The 16,935-nt window shown below is 43.9% G+C and overlaps 2 protein-coding genes and 1 long non-coding RNA gene across 3 annotated transcripts in view; 2 read left to right on the top strand and 1 right to left on the bottom strand.

The window, feature by feature from the left end:
* SLC9C2 (solute carrier family 9 member C2 (putative)) overlaps positions 1-4,800 on the top strand; it is an 85,580-nt gene extending 80,780 nt beyond the window's left edge. The window contains exon 27 of the mRNA XM_046682676.1: positions 1,249-4,800. The gene's annotated coding sequence lies outside the window, so the exon portion shown is untranslated. The remainder of the gene's footprint in view (positions 1-1,248) is intronic.
* Positions 4,801-4,934: 134 nt separating this feature from the next.
* Positions 4,935-15,726, bottom strand: PRDX6 (peroxiredoxin 6). The gene is made up of 5 exons (XM_046682677.1): positions 15,567-15,726; positions 11,605-11,761; positions 8,238-8,384; positions 7,277-7,423; positions 4,935-5,945 (listed from the first exon to the last, which is right to left on the bottom strand). Exons 1-5 carry the CDS (start codon positions 15,659-15,661, stop codon positions 5,817-5,819), a joined length of 675 nt encoding a protein of 224 aa, XP_046538633.1. The 5' UTR covers positions 15,662-15,726; the 3' UTR covers positions 4,935-5,816.
* LOC124250630 (uncharacterized) overlaps positions 11,768-16,935 on the top strand; it is a 58,422-nt gene continuing 53,254 nt past the window's right edge. Inside the window, exon 1 of the long non-coding RNA XR_006891586.1 lies at positions 11,768-15,434. This is a non-coding gene — a long non-coding RNA (uncharacterized LOC124250630). The remainder of the gene's footprint in view (positions 15,435-16,935) is intronic.

Raw genomic sequence — 16,935 nt, 5'->3', positions numbered from 1 at the left:
TCATGGGCATCTTCCTAGAGTACCAATGTTACCTGATGATCTTTTAAAGAGAGAAAACACATTTAACCATGAGGTAATTTAAAATGTTTCTTTAAGTTAAAACACACATATTGTAGAGTAGGATAACAAATTTGCATGAATTTTTAAGATAAAACAAGAGATTTCAAAGCACTTTATTATGAAGAGTCAGTCAGGTTTTGCCCTGACATCTTTTCCTACTCTCCTCAGCAATCAAGGCTAATTTAGGAAAGTTTGAGAAGGCTGGAAGTCATACAGAGAGCAGGGGAGGGAAGAGGGGCCAGTTACGTTTGGTCAGGACACAGCAGAGGCAAGTGTGGTGGGAGGGGGGCCCTGCAAAGGGTCTCTGTTAGGCCTGAGTCCCCTGATGAGTGGAGTGGAGGAGGAAACAGCTCTGAAGGGGCAATGGGGCGCAAGGCAAATGCAGCAGTGGGCCAGGCAGCAGTGATGGCGCCAAGGATGGGCTTCAGAGCCCTTCAGCACCCTCCCTCCCCCAGCGCCCAAGTCACCCCAGAGAAATAGGCCTTCTAAGGTCAAATGATATGCTGTATAAGTGCGGCTTCAAGAGAAGTCCCTTGCCCCACCATATCCCCAGACAGATAGTCACCCTAAGACCCTTCTAACAGAAATTCTGGTCCCGCTGCTGTCATTTATGACAATCAAGGTGGTTTGCAGTGTGTTTGTTGTGGGAAGGAAAGTTTCATTGACCAAACTTATGGGTAAAGGTTCCTTTAAACACAGCAACTTAGTCCTTTTTAGGCAGCCTTCCTAGGATCTTCTTCTCCTCTTTCTTAACGGGACCCTATTTCAAATGGGAAACCTAACTGAGAGTCAAGAAATTGGTTCCTCATTTGTCACTGTCTTTTCCAGGTCCCATTATTAAAAAAAATTCCTATTCTGATTTATGAAAAAGGCTTTCGGTTACTTTGGAATCAGTCACAAAGTTATCTAGGGTTCAAGTCTCCTAACATTTCTCTTTTCCTAAGTGCCCCTTTGGTAGACTACTCGAATTGAATTAACGTCAAGAGATGACGTTTGATGGTGCAGAGAGGCACATGTATTTGCTTATAATGTATCATCCAAAGGTCTTAATGTGTAAGATCTCTTAGAGGGAATGTCCCAGATAATAAAACGGAAACTTTTCAGTAAGTTTTCTGGTTGCATTTAATAGTTAATGTTTTCCCTGACATGCTCATAGTCTAATATTTTACTTTTGACTTTCTTTTATAGTTGGAAATTGAATCCCATCTCACAAAAGGATACTAATGGCACTAACGTGATATGTGGCGTCAGGTTAAAGACTGAGCTAATATCCCAGCTCAAGTGCTGAAGAATGATCTGGCAAGAAGTTTACTTAGAAGTTGCTGAAACAATTTACTGCTGCATTTATTTTACAAGCAGTTGATGGACTGCTGCAAATTCTTCAATTTTAAGTAGTTGCGTTATACTTGAGATGTTAAAAAGTTCTTCTGGATAATATATCCTAAACTCATGGCCTACCAAATGAAATTCTGTGTCCAGCTGCGAGCCAGTTATAGCAGAGTACAAATTATCAAACGCATTGTACAATTTATTACCGTCTAGAGCATAGGATCCATAATCCTGACTTATGATAGTGCTATAATTAGTACCTCCCTAACATTTTCCAGAGTAAAGTTATTCCCCTCCCATTCCCAATTTAGTAAGTATTGAAAAAAGGAACTATGTTCCACAATCGTAGTTACTGAAAGCCGTTTTAAGAGAAATTAACAATCCTACATTGCATAGTACTATTTGATAGTACTTTTCATTTTATTTTCAAAACTCAAATAAAGTTGAATGTTATGGTCTTATTGTTTATTATTTAGAATCCATTGTTCCTTTTCATCCCAACAAGACTTTGAAAGAATACATGATTCTCTACACTAGGGAAAACCAACCATAACAGAGGTAATAATGGAAGGAAATACAAGAGAGTAAGTCAAGCCTATTTATGAAGAACCTTCTGGATACCTAGTGTAATAGGGCAGTATTTCTCAGAGTGGCCTGCAGAGCACCTGTGTGAGCAAATATCGAGTGTGGCTGCACATTACAGAAACCCGGCCACCATGGCAGAACCACATAGGGCCTCAGTTTCCTGATGTCACAAGATGTGTGGAATAGAACAGGACTGGTGCAGCTGCTTGAGGAAATTATCACGGATCCAGGCTCCTTGTAGCTCCCTTCTCCTTCCTCGTTGGCCGGTGACTTTTACCCTCACGGTGGCAAAGTGACATCTGTAACTCCAGGCATCCCATCTGCTTTTCAGTAGGGCAAGGAGCTTTCTCTTTATGAGGCTCGGCCTTTCATCAGGAAGGGACCCCACGCCAGGCCAGCACTGTCACATGGCCACACCCATCTATCATCTTAAGATGAATTTTAACTGGCATCTCACCTTGCCACCCTTAATACGGCCTGTGTGTTGTAGTAAAGAATGAGGGGGAGATGGATAATGGGTGAGCACCTGCAGTGTCTGCTGTACTCTGCATCAGAATCACCTGAGCTGCTGGAAATGAAGAATTTCTGGCTACCTACAGAGGGAATCTCTGGGATAGGCCTCTCGGCTCTGTATTTTAACACGCTCCTCCCATGATTTCATGCATAATGAAGCTTGAGATCCACAAGTATAGAGGATAAGGAAGTGGCAGAAACAGATGTCTGCTCTACAATCTTGCTTAGGAGACATAATACCATATATTGGAAACAACCAGAGGACAATACTTCATTCCATGAGTATCAGTTCGGATGCGTTTGGCCTCAGGTACTAGAAAACCCAAGTCAAAAAGGCTTAAACACTAAGGAAATTTATTTTTTTTAATGTAATCTAAGTCAAGAGGTAGTATGGGTTCCTGGTTGGTGCCCAGTGAAGATGAAGGCTCAGATTCTTTTTCCTCTCCCCTCTGTTGTTGACTTTATAGCCTCATTCTATAGCAGGTTCCCCACTCCCGGGTTGTCAAGACGCTGCAAGCAGCAATCAGTGCTTTATGTTTTCTTGTTCACATTCAGTGCAAGACCAAAAAAGGCTTCCAATTGCTCTCAAGTGAGAAAGAATTCTTCTAGAAACTCCAATAATCCTCTATTTGTGTCTCATCCCCAAGAATTGAATTACATGCCCATTTCTGAACTAAACACTGACAAGGTGGCGATGACCTTTTAACCAGTTAATGCATTTTTTATGCTAGAGGTATTTCCTCAATTTGCATTGCCCCAAAGGGGTGGGGGCAATTGGAGTAAATCGCTATGCAGTTAACTGCCCCCAGTCATGAGCATTTTGGCGCTTTAGAAGCAGCCATGCTGGCTCCTTCCGCTTGGACGAGCTTCGCCTCAATGCAGATCCCTACCCTTAGGGTGAAGGTTGGATGTGAGATCAGAGTTGTGGCAAGAAGACCATACAGGAGCCACAAGTTTATCACTTTGCTAATCTGGGAAGACTATCTATTCTAGCCAAAGCATTTGCTGATTCTTTGAGCAGCCGCAGGGAGTGCCTCTCAAATTCCTTGTTTCTCATAGCCACAATGGTCATATATTAATTCACTTTCAATTAACACATCTTTGGAGGTACAATGCATTTTTTCTGTTCTCCCTATGAAAATTGACAGCAAAAATTCTTGATAGGGGAACTCTAGTCTCCAAGCCCAATAGTGTATCAAGATGTATTTAGGATCACTTCTACCCTGGAAATGCAGATTCATTACATGATAGTCTATGCTTGGAAAAGAATACTTGCACAAAGTCTCATGGCTGCTTCGTGATAGAGCCAGAACCCAATCTGAGGCTATGTGACCACCTTTTCTTTGAGCTTTTTCAGTGTTTTTATAGCGACATCATCTGTGTGGGTAGAGTAGATGTAGCCAAATAAAACACCAAGGTTTGGGTGCCTGAGTGAGTGAGGCAGGTTTACTGGGGGAAAAGTTGATGAATTTGATTCTGAATTTGCAAATTCAATGGCAAATGTTCCATCGGTCAGTAAAGATATGACTCAAGTTTGAATAATTAATGCTGGAGATTTAGACTTTGAACTGTTACTATAAAAGAAAGCTGAAGCCAGACTCTCCAAGAGACAAAGACTAAAGAAGACAAGTAGCAAAAGGAAGGGAAGAGAGCAGTGAGGAACCCAACAGTTAGCGAGGGGATGGGAGCCGGGAGCCAGGGCTTAGTCAGAAGAGACATGCCGTAAGAATTAGTCCTTTAAGGGCAAAATACTGTGACTCAGAGAGGACATGAAGGCAAGACCAGGCCCCTTAGGTCTCTTTCAGACCAGCACTCCCCAGGATATTGTATAACTTGGAATTTCCACCTACATTCTCAACCTTTTTAGTGTCTCTCAAATTTTACATGTGGAGAAATCAAGGAAACTAAAGGCATAATGACTTGCCTAACACATGGCACCAGGGATTACATTTTACATTATTGTACTCAATAAAAATACAGAGGGCTACATGTAAGAGATTACACCAGGTATGGGGCACTTCTTTCTAAACCTAGGACTTACTAGCACAGTATAATAAGTCTTGAGAGACCACGAGTTCAGAGTGACCAGTACTCTTTCCAGAAAGCAGACCTGTACCCTTATCCTCAAGATTCAGATTCTTAAACCCAGCAATCCCACTAAGGCATTAGGTCAGGAGAGCTCTTTACAGCAGGGATCAAACTCAAGGGCCTACAGGACCCAGGCAAGTAACAGGAAGGAGAAAACTGGGCTGAGATGTGGTGAAATCATAGGTCCATCCATTTTCCATTTCATCCAACCATGCAAATGCTCCTCCATTTTCATAACATGGAATTTTATATATCCACCTTTGGAGAAAAGTGCCAACGCCAATCCTACTAAGGACACCTCTGCCCTCAGGACACAAGTCTAAACTAGTACTTCACAATGTGACAAGAGACTTCTCTGATCCAGTTTTAACAAAGGATTTATTTACCGATCCCTCAAAAGCAAAATTCAGAAAATAACCCCCCTCACTGCAAGAACAGTTCTATAATAAAACATTGTCAGTCCTCCTCGCCTCTCTCCCCAGGGCGTGCCCCTTCCCTGTGCACATCAGCAGAGAGCAGCCTGACCTGGGAAATACCGTGTGAAAGGCAGTGTCATATTGCTGGCACCTTCTGGTTCACCTCCCTAGCAGACACATGGAGCCTTTTCTGCAGCCTCCCTCTTTGGATAAAAAATTATTGAAAAATTTTCTTTATAGCAAAATTTTTCAAGACCTCCCCACTCCCAACTTCAGTTATCTCCTGGAAAAGTTCAGAATTGAAGTTTTTTCCCCAGCGGTGATTAAAACACTGAATACTGAAAATCAATTGGGTTACTCTAAGTTCTTGAATTATATACTTAGTCATCTACAGAAGAAGTTGAACCTCAAGTTCCGTTGCTCCCCAAAACGGGTAACAGAAGAGAGGATTTGATGAGAACAGCTGAAAAATTTATAACCATTCTATGATGGAGCAAAGCAGGCTTTTTCAACCTCGCTGATTGTACCCTGCAGAGATCCAACAGATTTGAGTCTCAGATATAGAATATATTTCAGAGAGAGACAGCAGAGTGCTAAGATATATGAACAGAATAGAATGCTGGTGGAGGCACAGAGTAAAGAATCCCAAGAAACTTTTAGTGCCATTTTCATTTAATAAGCCAGCAGTAGAGCAACCTTAAGACCTCAGCTGTGATCGCACCAGGATGTTTTTATGAAATTGCTCAGGAGAACAGGACTGGCAGCTGAGATCCTCCGGCTCACTGTGCTAAGCAAGCAGCTCCAGCCCCAGCTCCTTGCAGAGACCTATGGCTGTGGGGTGTAGCGGAGGTATTTTTTGCCAGATGGGAGCTCTTTGGTGAAGACTCCTTTAGGGAAAAGTTTTTTGGCTTCCTCTTCAGGGATGGTTGGAAGGACCATCACGCTATCTCCATCCTATGGAAAGACATTGAGAATGGTGAAATTCAATCTTTCAGTGAAGCCTAAACGCAAGGAATAACTTTAGCAAAGTAGCTCTAGGTGCTAAGGAGAATAATCAAGTATTCTTTACCCTCGCCCCTCCGAGGAGTTTTGTTTTCACAACTTGATCTTTGACACTTCAGTGAGGGAAGTACTTTCCCATCTTAATAAGAAATAGTCCTATTTTAAACCCAGTAACGACTTGCCACCACACTTTTTAAAATTGTAATTCTAAGCCCTTCCCATGGGCTGTGAGGCCCTGCAGGACTGAATCCTGCTTCCTCTCTCATCCCTGGTCCCCCAGCCCAGCTCCTGCTGCTGCTTTTCCAGGCGCTGGCTCTCCTTCTCTCCCTCCAACACACCACGCTCACTTTTAGGTAAAGCCCTTTAACTGCTCCTTCTGCCTACATGCTGTGCTCTTCCTTCACAAATATGCAGGACTTGGTCCCTTGCTTTCTTCATGTCGTTCCCCAAGGTTCCCTAGGAGAAAAGGCTTCCTCAACAATTCCTCCCACTGCTGTGCTCCCATTCTCCCCACCTCTGCTTGATTATTCTGTCGCCAACTAATATGGTATGAAGTGGCTTCCTGTTTGTCTCTACCCACTGGAATGTAAGCTCTGTGAGGGGAGGGACTTTGTATCATTCACTGCTATACCCTTCCACAGTGCCCAGTGTCTGGGCTCAATAAACATATGTTTAATGAGTGGATACAGAATTTAAGTGATTTGCCTGTCAGAAAAAACAAAGGTACAAAACGTGGTATTCAGGTTTTGTATTTTAAAAATGTAGCAACATTAAGATACTCTTGTGATATTATCCATGTCAGACATATTATAGAAGTCTTAGAGATTCAGTTTATGAATAAGTTCCAGAGAATTCTACATGGGTTTAAAAGACTGAAGCTTAAGCGAAATGAAATGCTTCATGACATTAACATACCAAATAGTTGTATAGCTGTGACTTAAGTAGCCAATCAAGGTTTAGCTATAAATATTTTGCCATTAGGCAAAGGTTAGGGGTTTAAAAGAATCCTTTTATTAGGAAAAGGAATCATTCTCACCAATTAATTTGTCCAAATAATCTAAAGGTAGAAAGCAATATAGGGAGATTGTTTTTCATATGAAAAGTGTTAAAGATCCTAAAAATGGGCTCTCAGCAAATCTTAACTCAGCCAGGAGAAAAAAATCCTCCCAGCGTACTTGCAGGACAGAAACACAGCCCCAGGTAACACAGACCCTGAGGGCAGCCATTCAGAGCTGGCCTGCAAGGCCTATGGGGTATCTGCCCTTTTTAATTAACATCTTTACCTTCCAATCAACCGGGGTGGCAACCCTCTTTTCCGCTGTCAGCTGGAGAGAGATAACTACTCTGAGAATCTCATCAAAGTTCCTGCCAGTGGTAGCTGGGTAGAGGATAGACAGCTTCAGTTTTTTATCAGGACCAAAAATAAACACCTGCAAAGCACACAGAAGCATAAACAGAAAGAGTTCTTTGAGTGTTTTTGATATTAAAGCCTCTCAGAAAGCTCTTCAGTCATTAAAAATGTTCAAGGGTGAAAAACAAAACAATGACAAATGCCCCTTGGGCACCCCCCCCCCCCCCCCCCCCACCCCCGCCTCCCTCATAATCTGGAAAGATACACTAAACTGTTAATCTGGGTGGCTGGAATATAGATAATTTTCTTCTCCATGTTATTCTTCTAAACTTAGAAGGGAATTATACTTGGTTCTGCTGTCCCAGTAAGAAAAACTGATATGCAAATTGAATCCAGCAAGGCCTCAGGAAGGTACTATGTTAATTAGGGATGACTATCATAAAAAATAATACTAATGGGAGTTGATACTGGTGCTCACATAGTTGTACATTTTTGCAGACGAAGGACTAAGTCTGTTCTCTAGTGGGTAAGGACAGGACAAATAGGAATTCAAAACCAGAGCTGACTTATGAAGAAGGACATGAGCCATCACTTTAAAGAGAGGGCTGTCAGGAGAGCTAGAGAAAAGATTTCTCAATTCTAGATGACATTTTTAGGAACTACTTATTTTTCTGTAGATTTCCAAAAGCTTTAGATTAAGCAGTTTAAAAATTTGGGTGAAAATTTGACTTTGCATCATAATTTAGATAATCAATGAGATTGCCACCAATGTAGTTATTTCCTAACTGGAGATATTCTCCTTTTTCCTCTAGTTGGTCCAAGCATTTACTTGGACATAGAGCCTGGCCAGTCATGATGGCTGGATTTCTACATAATGGATTTCTACAACTCACCACACGAGCTGTCACAGGCATGCCCTTTTCGTCCTTCTCTGCTGGGTCCAGCATGCCCAACAGGATGGCAAGGTCTCGATTCTTATCATCAATGATGGGAAAAGGTAATGTTTCTTTGGGTTCATCACCATTGTAAGCATTGATATCCTGAAAAGCAAGTGAAAGAGGAAAGAGAAATCTAAACCAGGCACATCCTCTGAATTCAATCAGTGAACGGCCATCATCTTGCAAGACAGGGAAGAGGACCACAATCATCATAATCTTCTCTAAGCAATTTTAATAAGAAAATAAACGAACAAACACTCCTCATCTCAATTGTTCGTTGACAGGAATAATAGTAGGGTATAGTACTTAGATTATAACCATAGACACTTTTCATGCCCAAGTCTCTTAAAATTTGGCATGTTTTTACTGGTTTGAGAAAGCAGCATGAAACTCTTTTTAAAGGCTGAATAATAGAGTCAGATCCCAATCCAAGGTGGCTGTGGGGACCCAAATGCTGTAAAAACCCATCAGAAACAATGGGGTCATTGAGTCTCTCACACCTAGAAATAATACCACATGCCAAGATAATCCTATACATCTGGTCCCTGTCTCAAAAGCATCCTGACTCAGACATTAAGCTACTGTAAGACAGGTCAAGAAATAAAACTTAAAGCGAACATAAGAATGGAGAGTTGAATGTATACTTCAAGGACAAGTCAAAGGCAAATCTCTTACAGGTGAAAAGGCGGAGGTAAATTTACAGTAGGGTGAAATCCACACAGAAAAAACGAAGCATTTCAAGTCTAACTAAAGGATAACAATGTACTCACCTCCTCTCTCTACCCCTTCTCCTCCCCTAGTAAAACTTCATTCATTCATTCGTTTCTACTTTTCCTATCCCTGGAAGTTTTGGGGGGGGAAAAAAATCTAGCTTCATTGTTTCATGTAGCATTAATGTAGCACTTGGTCAGAAAAGATGAGTAAGACGTGGACTACAGATAACTAAGACACTGTCAGGTGTCTGAAGGTTTCTGCCTTCAAAGGAACTTCTAATTTGGTTAGATGATTCCCATATGATGCAGCAGCAAACACAGGGCTGCAATACATAAATGTGAGATTGCAAATACTGAAGTATACCAACAGCCTCATTTGTAGGACCGCCGAGTTAGCAAAGGCTTCAAGAAAGGGGTATGACTTCTACCTGGGCCCTTGAGGGATGGATAAGATTTTTACAGGGAAAAAGCAGGCACTCTAGGGAGAGGGAGCAATATTAACGAAACCCGTAGGCGAGTCTGAGCATAACCTACTGACTAAAGAATGTGGAACTTATCTTGGTAGTTTTAGGAAGTAATGGAAAAGAGGATTCAAAGATGAAATAAGATCTACTGAAAGTAAAACAGGAGTTGATAGCATAGCAGATACAGAACCCTTATGGATTTCTCAACAGAGAGGCGACAGGATAAAAGTGACATTGATGAACTTTGAAATGGATAACAACACAGTTTAACACCTTCCTTAATTTTATCATCTTAACTTCCCTTCTGCTGTCACTGGCTGCCAATCACGTTACCATGACTAAACAATAATCAATATGGTTTCATGCCATGGCACTTGAGGTTTCCTCTATAATCAGTCGTACGTCAAAGTCTGGGCACTACTTCTGACAGTTGGAACTTGTTTCCTATTCAATGCAATCACAATTTTGAAAACTTCTAAGGCAGAAGCTCATGAGTTAAAATGAACCTGGGTATGCTCCTATTCTTTAAAAAGTATACACTCCTCCTTCAGTGACCTGTAGTTTCAATTACCACGAAGCAGTAATTCTCAACCCTGCCACTTGCATAATAGGCATTACATTACACCCACGAACACCAAAGAACCATGTTTTGGCTTTATTCTATCTTGAGTCAGCCTAATTCCTTCTCCCTATCATCTAGTATCAAAAAGAGCACTGGTGTGAGGTTCAAATGACATAGCCATCATTTTCTAGGACAGCAATCTTGAGTAAGTCCCTCCAACTCTCTGAGCGAAATGCCCTTCCCTTTTCTCCTATACGCGATTCTTCTAACATCAGAGACTTAGGGTTAACAGGTATGAAATGGCCAAGGGACGCAGCCCAGGCGGCCAAGTCACAAGTCAGTACTACATCTTCTATTCAGTTGCATGTGAAGTGTTTGACATAGTGCCTACACACAGTGGGCCTCCCTCAAAAGTCACCTATCATTACTTAGTAGCACACTGCAGCAAAGACATTAAAATATTCTCAAGTTAAGTTTAGACCACCATATTTATTGTCCAAGTAAATCCTTTTGTTGAAAGTAGACAATTCCTTCAGTACGTTCAACAAATACAGCCCAACCACTCGGGATGTACTGAGTACTGAGCCCTGTTCTTTCAGTGTGCAAAACAGGAGTCTGCCCTCCTGAGCCTCCACTCCGGTGCGGAGACACAAACAAATGAGCAATATGCAGAGTATTTTAGACGGTGACAAGTGTTAAGAAGAAAAATTAATCAGAGGGCCGTGGGGAGGGGGGAGGGAGTCATAATTTTAGATAAGGAGGCCAAGGAAAGCCTTGATGAGGTGTCATTTGAATTGAGACCTGAAAGAGGTGAGGGCAAGCCACCAAGATAACTGGGGAAAGAGTCTTCCAAATAAGATGTGGGATATATTTGGAAGGCAGAGCAGACAAGTTTGCTCATGAATCAGACACGTGGTGTGGAAAAACAAGAGGAGTTAAGGATGGCTCCTGGATTTTTGACCTGAACAACTACAAAAACGTGACTGTCATTAGCTGAGATAGTAAGACCTTGGGATTAAGAATAGGAGCCAGTTTTAGACATACTAGGTTTGAGATGATGGGACAACCCCGGGGAGATGCCGAGCAGCCAGAGGTTGTACCAACCTGGAAGCCAGGAGAGTCCGGCCTAGAGATGGAAACTTGGGAATGACAGCATACAGATGTTAGTGGACGTGCTCACCAAGGGAAAGAGCACAGATAAAGAGAGAAGAGGTCCAAGAAATGAGCCTAGAGCAACTTTAGCATCAATTAGGAGTTGGGAGATGATGAAACTCAGTCTGAGCATGAGCAGGAACAGCTACAGATGTGGTGTTCTGGAAGCCAAGAGAGGAAAATATTTCAGGATATACAGTGATCATGTGGGTTGAAGGCTGCCGGTAGGCCAAGAGAGATGAGGGCTGAGAACAAACCTTTGGATTTAGCAAGTTGTGGAGGTCCCTGTCCACTCCAAGTCAGGTTTTCAAATAATCAGTAAAGTTTGAATCTGAGGTTTACTTATCCCTTCACTTCAAAAAATCTAAGCTGCTCTCTGTAATTTATAACTTGATCTACAACCTCGAAGCACATGCCAACTGGTACTATACCTTGCTCCAGGCAAGATGGTCTTCAACACTGTCTATTGAGAGAGCAATCATCTTAACGTTCCTCTTGGCAAATTCTGGTGCCAGCTTTGCAGCTCTGCCAAGTTCCGTGGTGCACACCGGGGTAAAGTCCCGAGGGTGGGAGAAGAGAATGCCCCATCTGAAATGAGGAAAAGAAAAGTCACAACTGCATGAAGAGGTTCTCACCAATTTCATGTTGAATGAGAAGTCACAAATCCTAGAGCAAAAATGACTTCTTTTTTAAATGAATGCTTATAAAGAGAATTACTTTTAAGCTTTTCTATTGAAGAATCCTTTTTGATCTTTTTACCTCCAGAAAAGCCTATGTTTAAAGCCCAATTCAATCAAAGATGAAATTTAACATGATAAATCTTTAAAAAGACTGTAATTTTAGGGTGTTGTCTCTTTTAATAACTATAGAGCCACCCTGACTCCTTTTCAGCTAAAAAATTTGTGCACTCAAACCAAGTAGCTTATTGAAATAACTTATTTTCCTTCTTACCCTCTTCTACAATTTTTTCTAAGCACAGAGACCTGACATTCAGCTCCAATAAGGATGTCCCAATATGCCCTGAATTCAAACAAATCCCTGACTGCAATAATAAGTAGATTATGTAATCTGAAATAAATAGGCTTCTATCCTTTTATATGTAAAATTAAAGTTGACAATCGGCTTCTCTGAAATGAATGAGTATAAAATCTTTTGTAAAACTATTTTACTGATCTAACCTGCCAACAGGACACCCAACACTTGTACCCTGGCAAACAACAGCACTTTAAGAGTTTTACCCATCTCTTCATTTGCAGTTTTTTTTTCTTCTTGCTTCAGACCAAGTAGGTAGAAAACTGACAGCCTAATGTAGATTTCTAGAACTACAGATTCTTAGGAAATACTAATATGTAAATGATCATTGCCTAAGGTTAAACTTGTATAGATTTTAAGCATGTTTCAAGTGAAGAGTGACCAAGAACCTTTAGAGTACCATTTGCTTTTCCTTGGCAACAGAAATTACTCTTCCAACTGAAAAGGAAAATTTCACACTCAGTTTTCCACATTCCCGTGGATTTACATTAAAGCAGGATCCTAAACTAGTAGAATACTAAATCCACTCTAGATGCCAAGCTGACCTCTATTAAGTTTGCTGTTTCCTGAAGTACGAAGAACAAAGCAGAGACAAGGGTACCTCCCTCTGCCGCTCAACTATCTCCCAAAGCTTCAGGAAAGGAAAAGACCTTCTTATACACAAAGGGTGGAGGGCCTATGGCAAGACTGGGAAGAGAGAAGTAATATTTTTAGGACTGTGGAGGGGTGTGGGAGGTTTACTTTTTTATAAAGGGCAATGAGGGACATACATCTTTTGAAACAAACAGTCCAGCTATGAGTAAAATCTAGGCCTTAGATTCTATGGAAAATATCTCAGTGTCAGATGGGATGTAAGAGAAAGTCTCCATAAGTTGAGGAAAAATGACCAGTGCATTTCTTCCCATATTGTTGAAGGGGTGATGAATTAGATCGTGAGTCAAGAGCCTGCTTGGCTGACTCATGCTGAGGCACTTGCTTTTAAGCCATTTCACATCCTCCCCCCACTCCAAAGCCAAACCCCATTTACCACAAGCTAGGAGGAGGATAAACTCTGAGAATGTCCTACTATCGCCTGCTTTCCCCTCTAGGTCTCCCTACTACTTCCTGCTCGTAAGAGTAATTCAGTTACATTATCCCATTTCCTTCCTTCCTCATTTTCAAAAGACAAAGGTTTCCTCCTTTAAGGGAAAGGTCCCCACTCACTAACCCCCAGAAAACACATTTTGTTTGGTGAAGATGTCCTATGAAGAAGCTGCTTCTACCACATCTGTACGGAAACAGTGACCAGGCTCCATACACTCACCAAATGCAGCCCCCAAACCCCTTAGTTGTTCCCAATTGTCAGGGGTAGGGTAGACACCTGTAATGTTTGAAATTATTTTGGTTCTTTCTCCAAAAAAACACCTGGAACAAAAACTGACAGTGAATTGAGATCACATACACAATGGAGTTTGGAAAAATTATATTAGGCAAAAACCCATGAATTATAACGATATAAAGGACTCAAACTTCTTTTCCTGAAGTTCGGGAATACTATCCCACGCCTGACTCGAGGCAGACTTGCATATTATTTGTTTATAGATGCAGACATTTTTCTCATCTTCCCTCTGGTGTCTCCCTGAGAAGGTACCACGTTTAACCAGATCAAGACAGATTTAGAGGTCAATAAACAACGACACTACAAAAACCCCCAATAGTAGGGTTAGCTTAAATATTAAATAGTTACAGCATTTATAAGTATTGCTATAGTACATACGCCTGATGTTAATATTTATCTTTAATCCACACAACCTAAGAGTTCTGGTAAGATTTTGTTTTATGGGGGTGAGGGCTGTGGGTGGAAATGGGAAGGAACATACTCTGAATACCCCGTGGGTTTTTGCAGAAATACTCTACTTAGAATTCCGAGTATGAGACCGGCCTTAGTCTGTATTTCTGAAGTCTTTTCCTGACTTTAAGGTCTGAATGTTCCATTTCTCATCCCTTTTCTAGTCTAGTCCTCTCTTTCACAAAGCTTAGCTTTTCCATTCATCAGTGGCTGGAAAATGGACTTAAGGGATTGGGTAAGCCTAAGGGTATAAGAGTCTCTCCCAGGTTCTTTGTGTAGCCCTGTCAAATCACTGATTAAGCTCATAAACTTCCTTCTCTCTCTGTCTACAAATATATATACCCGGATACTGCATATAAAAAGGATACAAACCCCGGGGGGAAGTACTAACCCTTATAATACCAGTGTAGTGGGGCCACTGAAACTTCAGAATCACAGTATAACTAGACACACCTGGGATGTTTCAGATGAAGACTAAGCAACTTAAAGTCTGCTGATTCAGGAGCTGTTAGAAGCAGGGCGGCAGCAATTTACTCCTAGTTTTAAAGGAATGACTGGCCAGCCAGATCATGGGTCACCAATTTGGTTACCACCACTAGCAAGGCTACGTGCTGCTGGAAGCAACGCAGGAGGGGGAGGGGACAACGAAGGGCACAATGGGAAACAAAAGGTCTCAACGTGGGGAGGCACACGTGTCCTGGTGCCCGCAGTGGCCTACCCTGGCAAGAACAGGTCACTGCAACTGAACAAGCCCAGAAAGCCCTTCTCTCAAAGCGTTGCAACTTCTGGAATGAAGGACACACCTATATACACAGTGGTCTTGTTTCCTCCCAAAGCTGTTACCAAATCATATCCCGGCCACTGGAGGAGGGTCTGGACAAAAAAGTCTTTCAGTCACTTATTTAGCAGCTGGTGGTTTTAAATTTTACGTCTTGTGCCAAGAGGCCGGCAAATGCCACTGCAGCAAGCAGAGAACCCTTAGATAACACGCTGGGCCCTCCCCGAACCTTCAGCCAGCAGCAGTGTCCTCTGACGCTGGCCTAATACACTCATCTTTCCCAGGGAGCAAATTCCAGAACGGAGGCAGGGAGGGAGGTGCGACCCTGGGCACGAGTCCCGGGAAGTGACCGCCGATGCCTCCCGGCTCCTGCCCCCACCGGGCTTCGGCCTGACCACGCTCTTGGCACAGTTTACCAAACTGAGTTAAAGAACAACAAACCCTCCTCCGCACCGGCCTCGCATTCCTGAGAGCCGCGGGAAGCCCCTTCGTTCCCCTCCCCTTCCCGCCCGGGGCCTGCCCCGCCACCGGGAGGCAGGGGGAGCCAGCGGCCGGCGCACGGTGGGCCGGAGGGTCGCCGGGCTGGGCAGGCGCCACCCGCCGAGAAGCACGTGCAGGAACCGGTGCGAGAAGAGGCGGGCGCGGCCAGGAGGGGGCTGAGCCCTGAGGGGGGCGAAAGGGAGAGGAAATAGGGAAGGCACCTAGAGTCCGGGCGTACCCCGAGGCCAGGGCCGGGCTACGAGGTGGCCACTTACGAGTCTCCCAGGTAGTCGTGGAAACGGATGCGGCCGACAGTAGTATTGGCCTCGAAGTTGGGAGCCTCGTCCCCGAGAAGCAGACCTCCGGGCATGGCGGCAGCAGACAGGTCTGGCGATGTAGGTGCCGGCGGCAGCGGGGGCGCTGGGCTGCGGGGGGCGGGACGCAGGCGGGGTGGGCGGGGCCAAAGGCGGAGCCTGGGGGGGGCAGCGGTGGAGGCGAGGGGGCGGGGCAGGGGCGGGGCAGGGGCGGGGCCGCGGCCGGCGAGGGCGGGAGCGAGCGTCTGCAGCCGGCGGGAGCGAGGGTGGGCCTCAGACCTGCCCCGGGCTTGAGGGTACCAGCGTGCGTCTCTCCTGACTTGAAGCCCCCCCTCCCCCAGGAGGCTTGCGGGTGCCCAGGGTTTGACCCTGCAGTGCGTTTGGGCTTTGGAGGAGAAAGGAAGCGGAACGCAGTAGTAACGGGAACCGGAGGCGGAGAATCGTGGGGGCGGTCAGACTCCGGCTGCCCTGGGGAGCAGCCCGGGTCCGCGGGGACCCTCCTGCGCACCCGCCCCCGCTCCCGACGGAGGGTCGGGCGACCCCTCCGCTCCCTCCTCTGTCACTGTGAGCCTTTGAACTCCTGACCGCCGCAGTCAGCCTAGCCATTCTGAACTCACTGTACCGGAGGATGTGGCAAGGCCGAGACATGTAGGGCGCCTTACGTTAGAGGAAGTGGCTTTCTTATTGCAACAAAAATTCCAACACTCAAGTCAGTCAGTGCTTGGGTAGTGTGACCAAACGTGTATTCCACTCCCCCTTTCAGGGTTTATTATGAACCATAAAATATTCAACACAATTATCCTGAAATCTAAATATAAATTTTAAAAACATACTTATTGTGATCTGTGTGCAAGTCAACTCGGCCGCATGAGGAGGTGGGAAGTTTAGATTTCGCTTTTTTGCTTTCTATGCGCCAAGCACGAGGTGGACAAGATGACTGTTCTCTTGGAGATTTCATTCCAATGGAGAGACATAATTAAACAAGAAAATGTTAGATAACAGTAACTCCTATTCCGAGAAATAAAATAAGATTATGTGCTAGAGGTGTGCCTGGGGTGCTGCTTTGGACTGGATGGTCTGGTCTGGGAAAGCCTGCGGGAGGATGTGGGTTAATACATATACAGTGCCTAGTAAGTGCTCTGGAAATGGTAGCTATTACTTGGATGACGATAGTGGTTGCTGCAATAACTCTTGCTTTGCCGACCATGTGCTAGGCACTGTACCAGGCCTGGTGATACAGTCGAGAGATACGGTTCCTTCTCTTACAGGGAAGGCAGAGTACACGCAGTTATGATAAAAATGTAGGCTGATTGCTGGTGCGGGGATGGTG

Source organism: Equus quagga, chromosome 13, assembly GCF_021613505.1.
Source record: "Equus quagga isolate Etosha38 chromosome 13, UCLA_HA_Equagga_1.0, whole genome shotgun sequence".
Taxonomy (NCBI): Eukaryota; Metazoa; Chordata; class Mammalia; order Perissodactyla; family Equidae; genus Equus; species Equus quagga.
The sequence above is the reverse complement of the archived record's forward strand: the minus strand, read 5'-3'. Positions and strand labels throughout refer to the sequence as shown.

Coding starts and splice junctions, on each gene's coding strand:
- PRDX6 (XM_046682677.1), bottom strand. CDS start 15,661: ATGCCCGGAGGTCTGCTTCTCGGGGACGAGGCTCCCAACTTCGAGGCC. Junction 7,424..8,237: donor TGCCTGTGACAGCTCGTGTG/GTGAGTTGTAGA, acceptor TGTGCTTTGCAG/GTGTTTATTTTTGGTCCTGA. Junction 5,946..7,276: donor CCACCCCGGTTGATTGGAAG/GTAAAGATGTTA, acceptor GTCTTTCCATAG/GATGGAGATAGCGTGATGGT.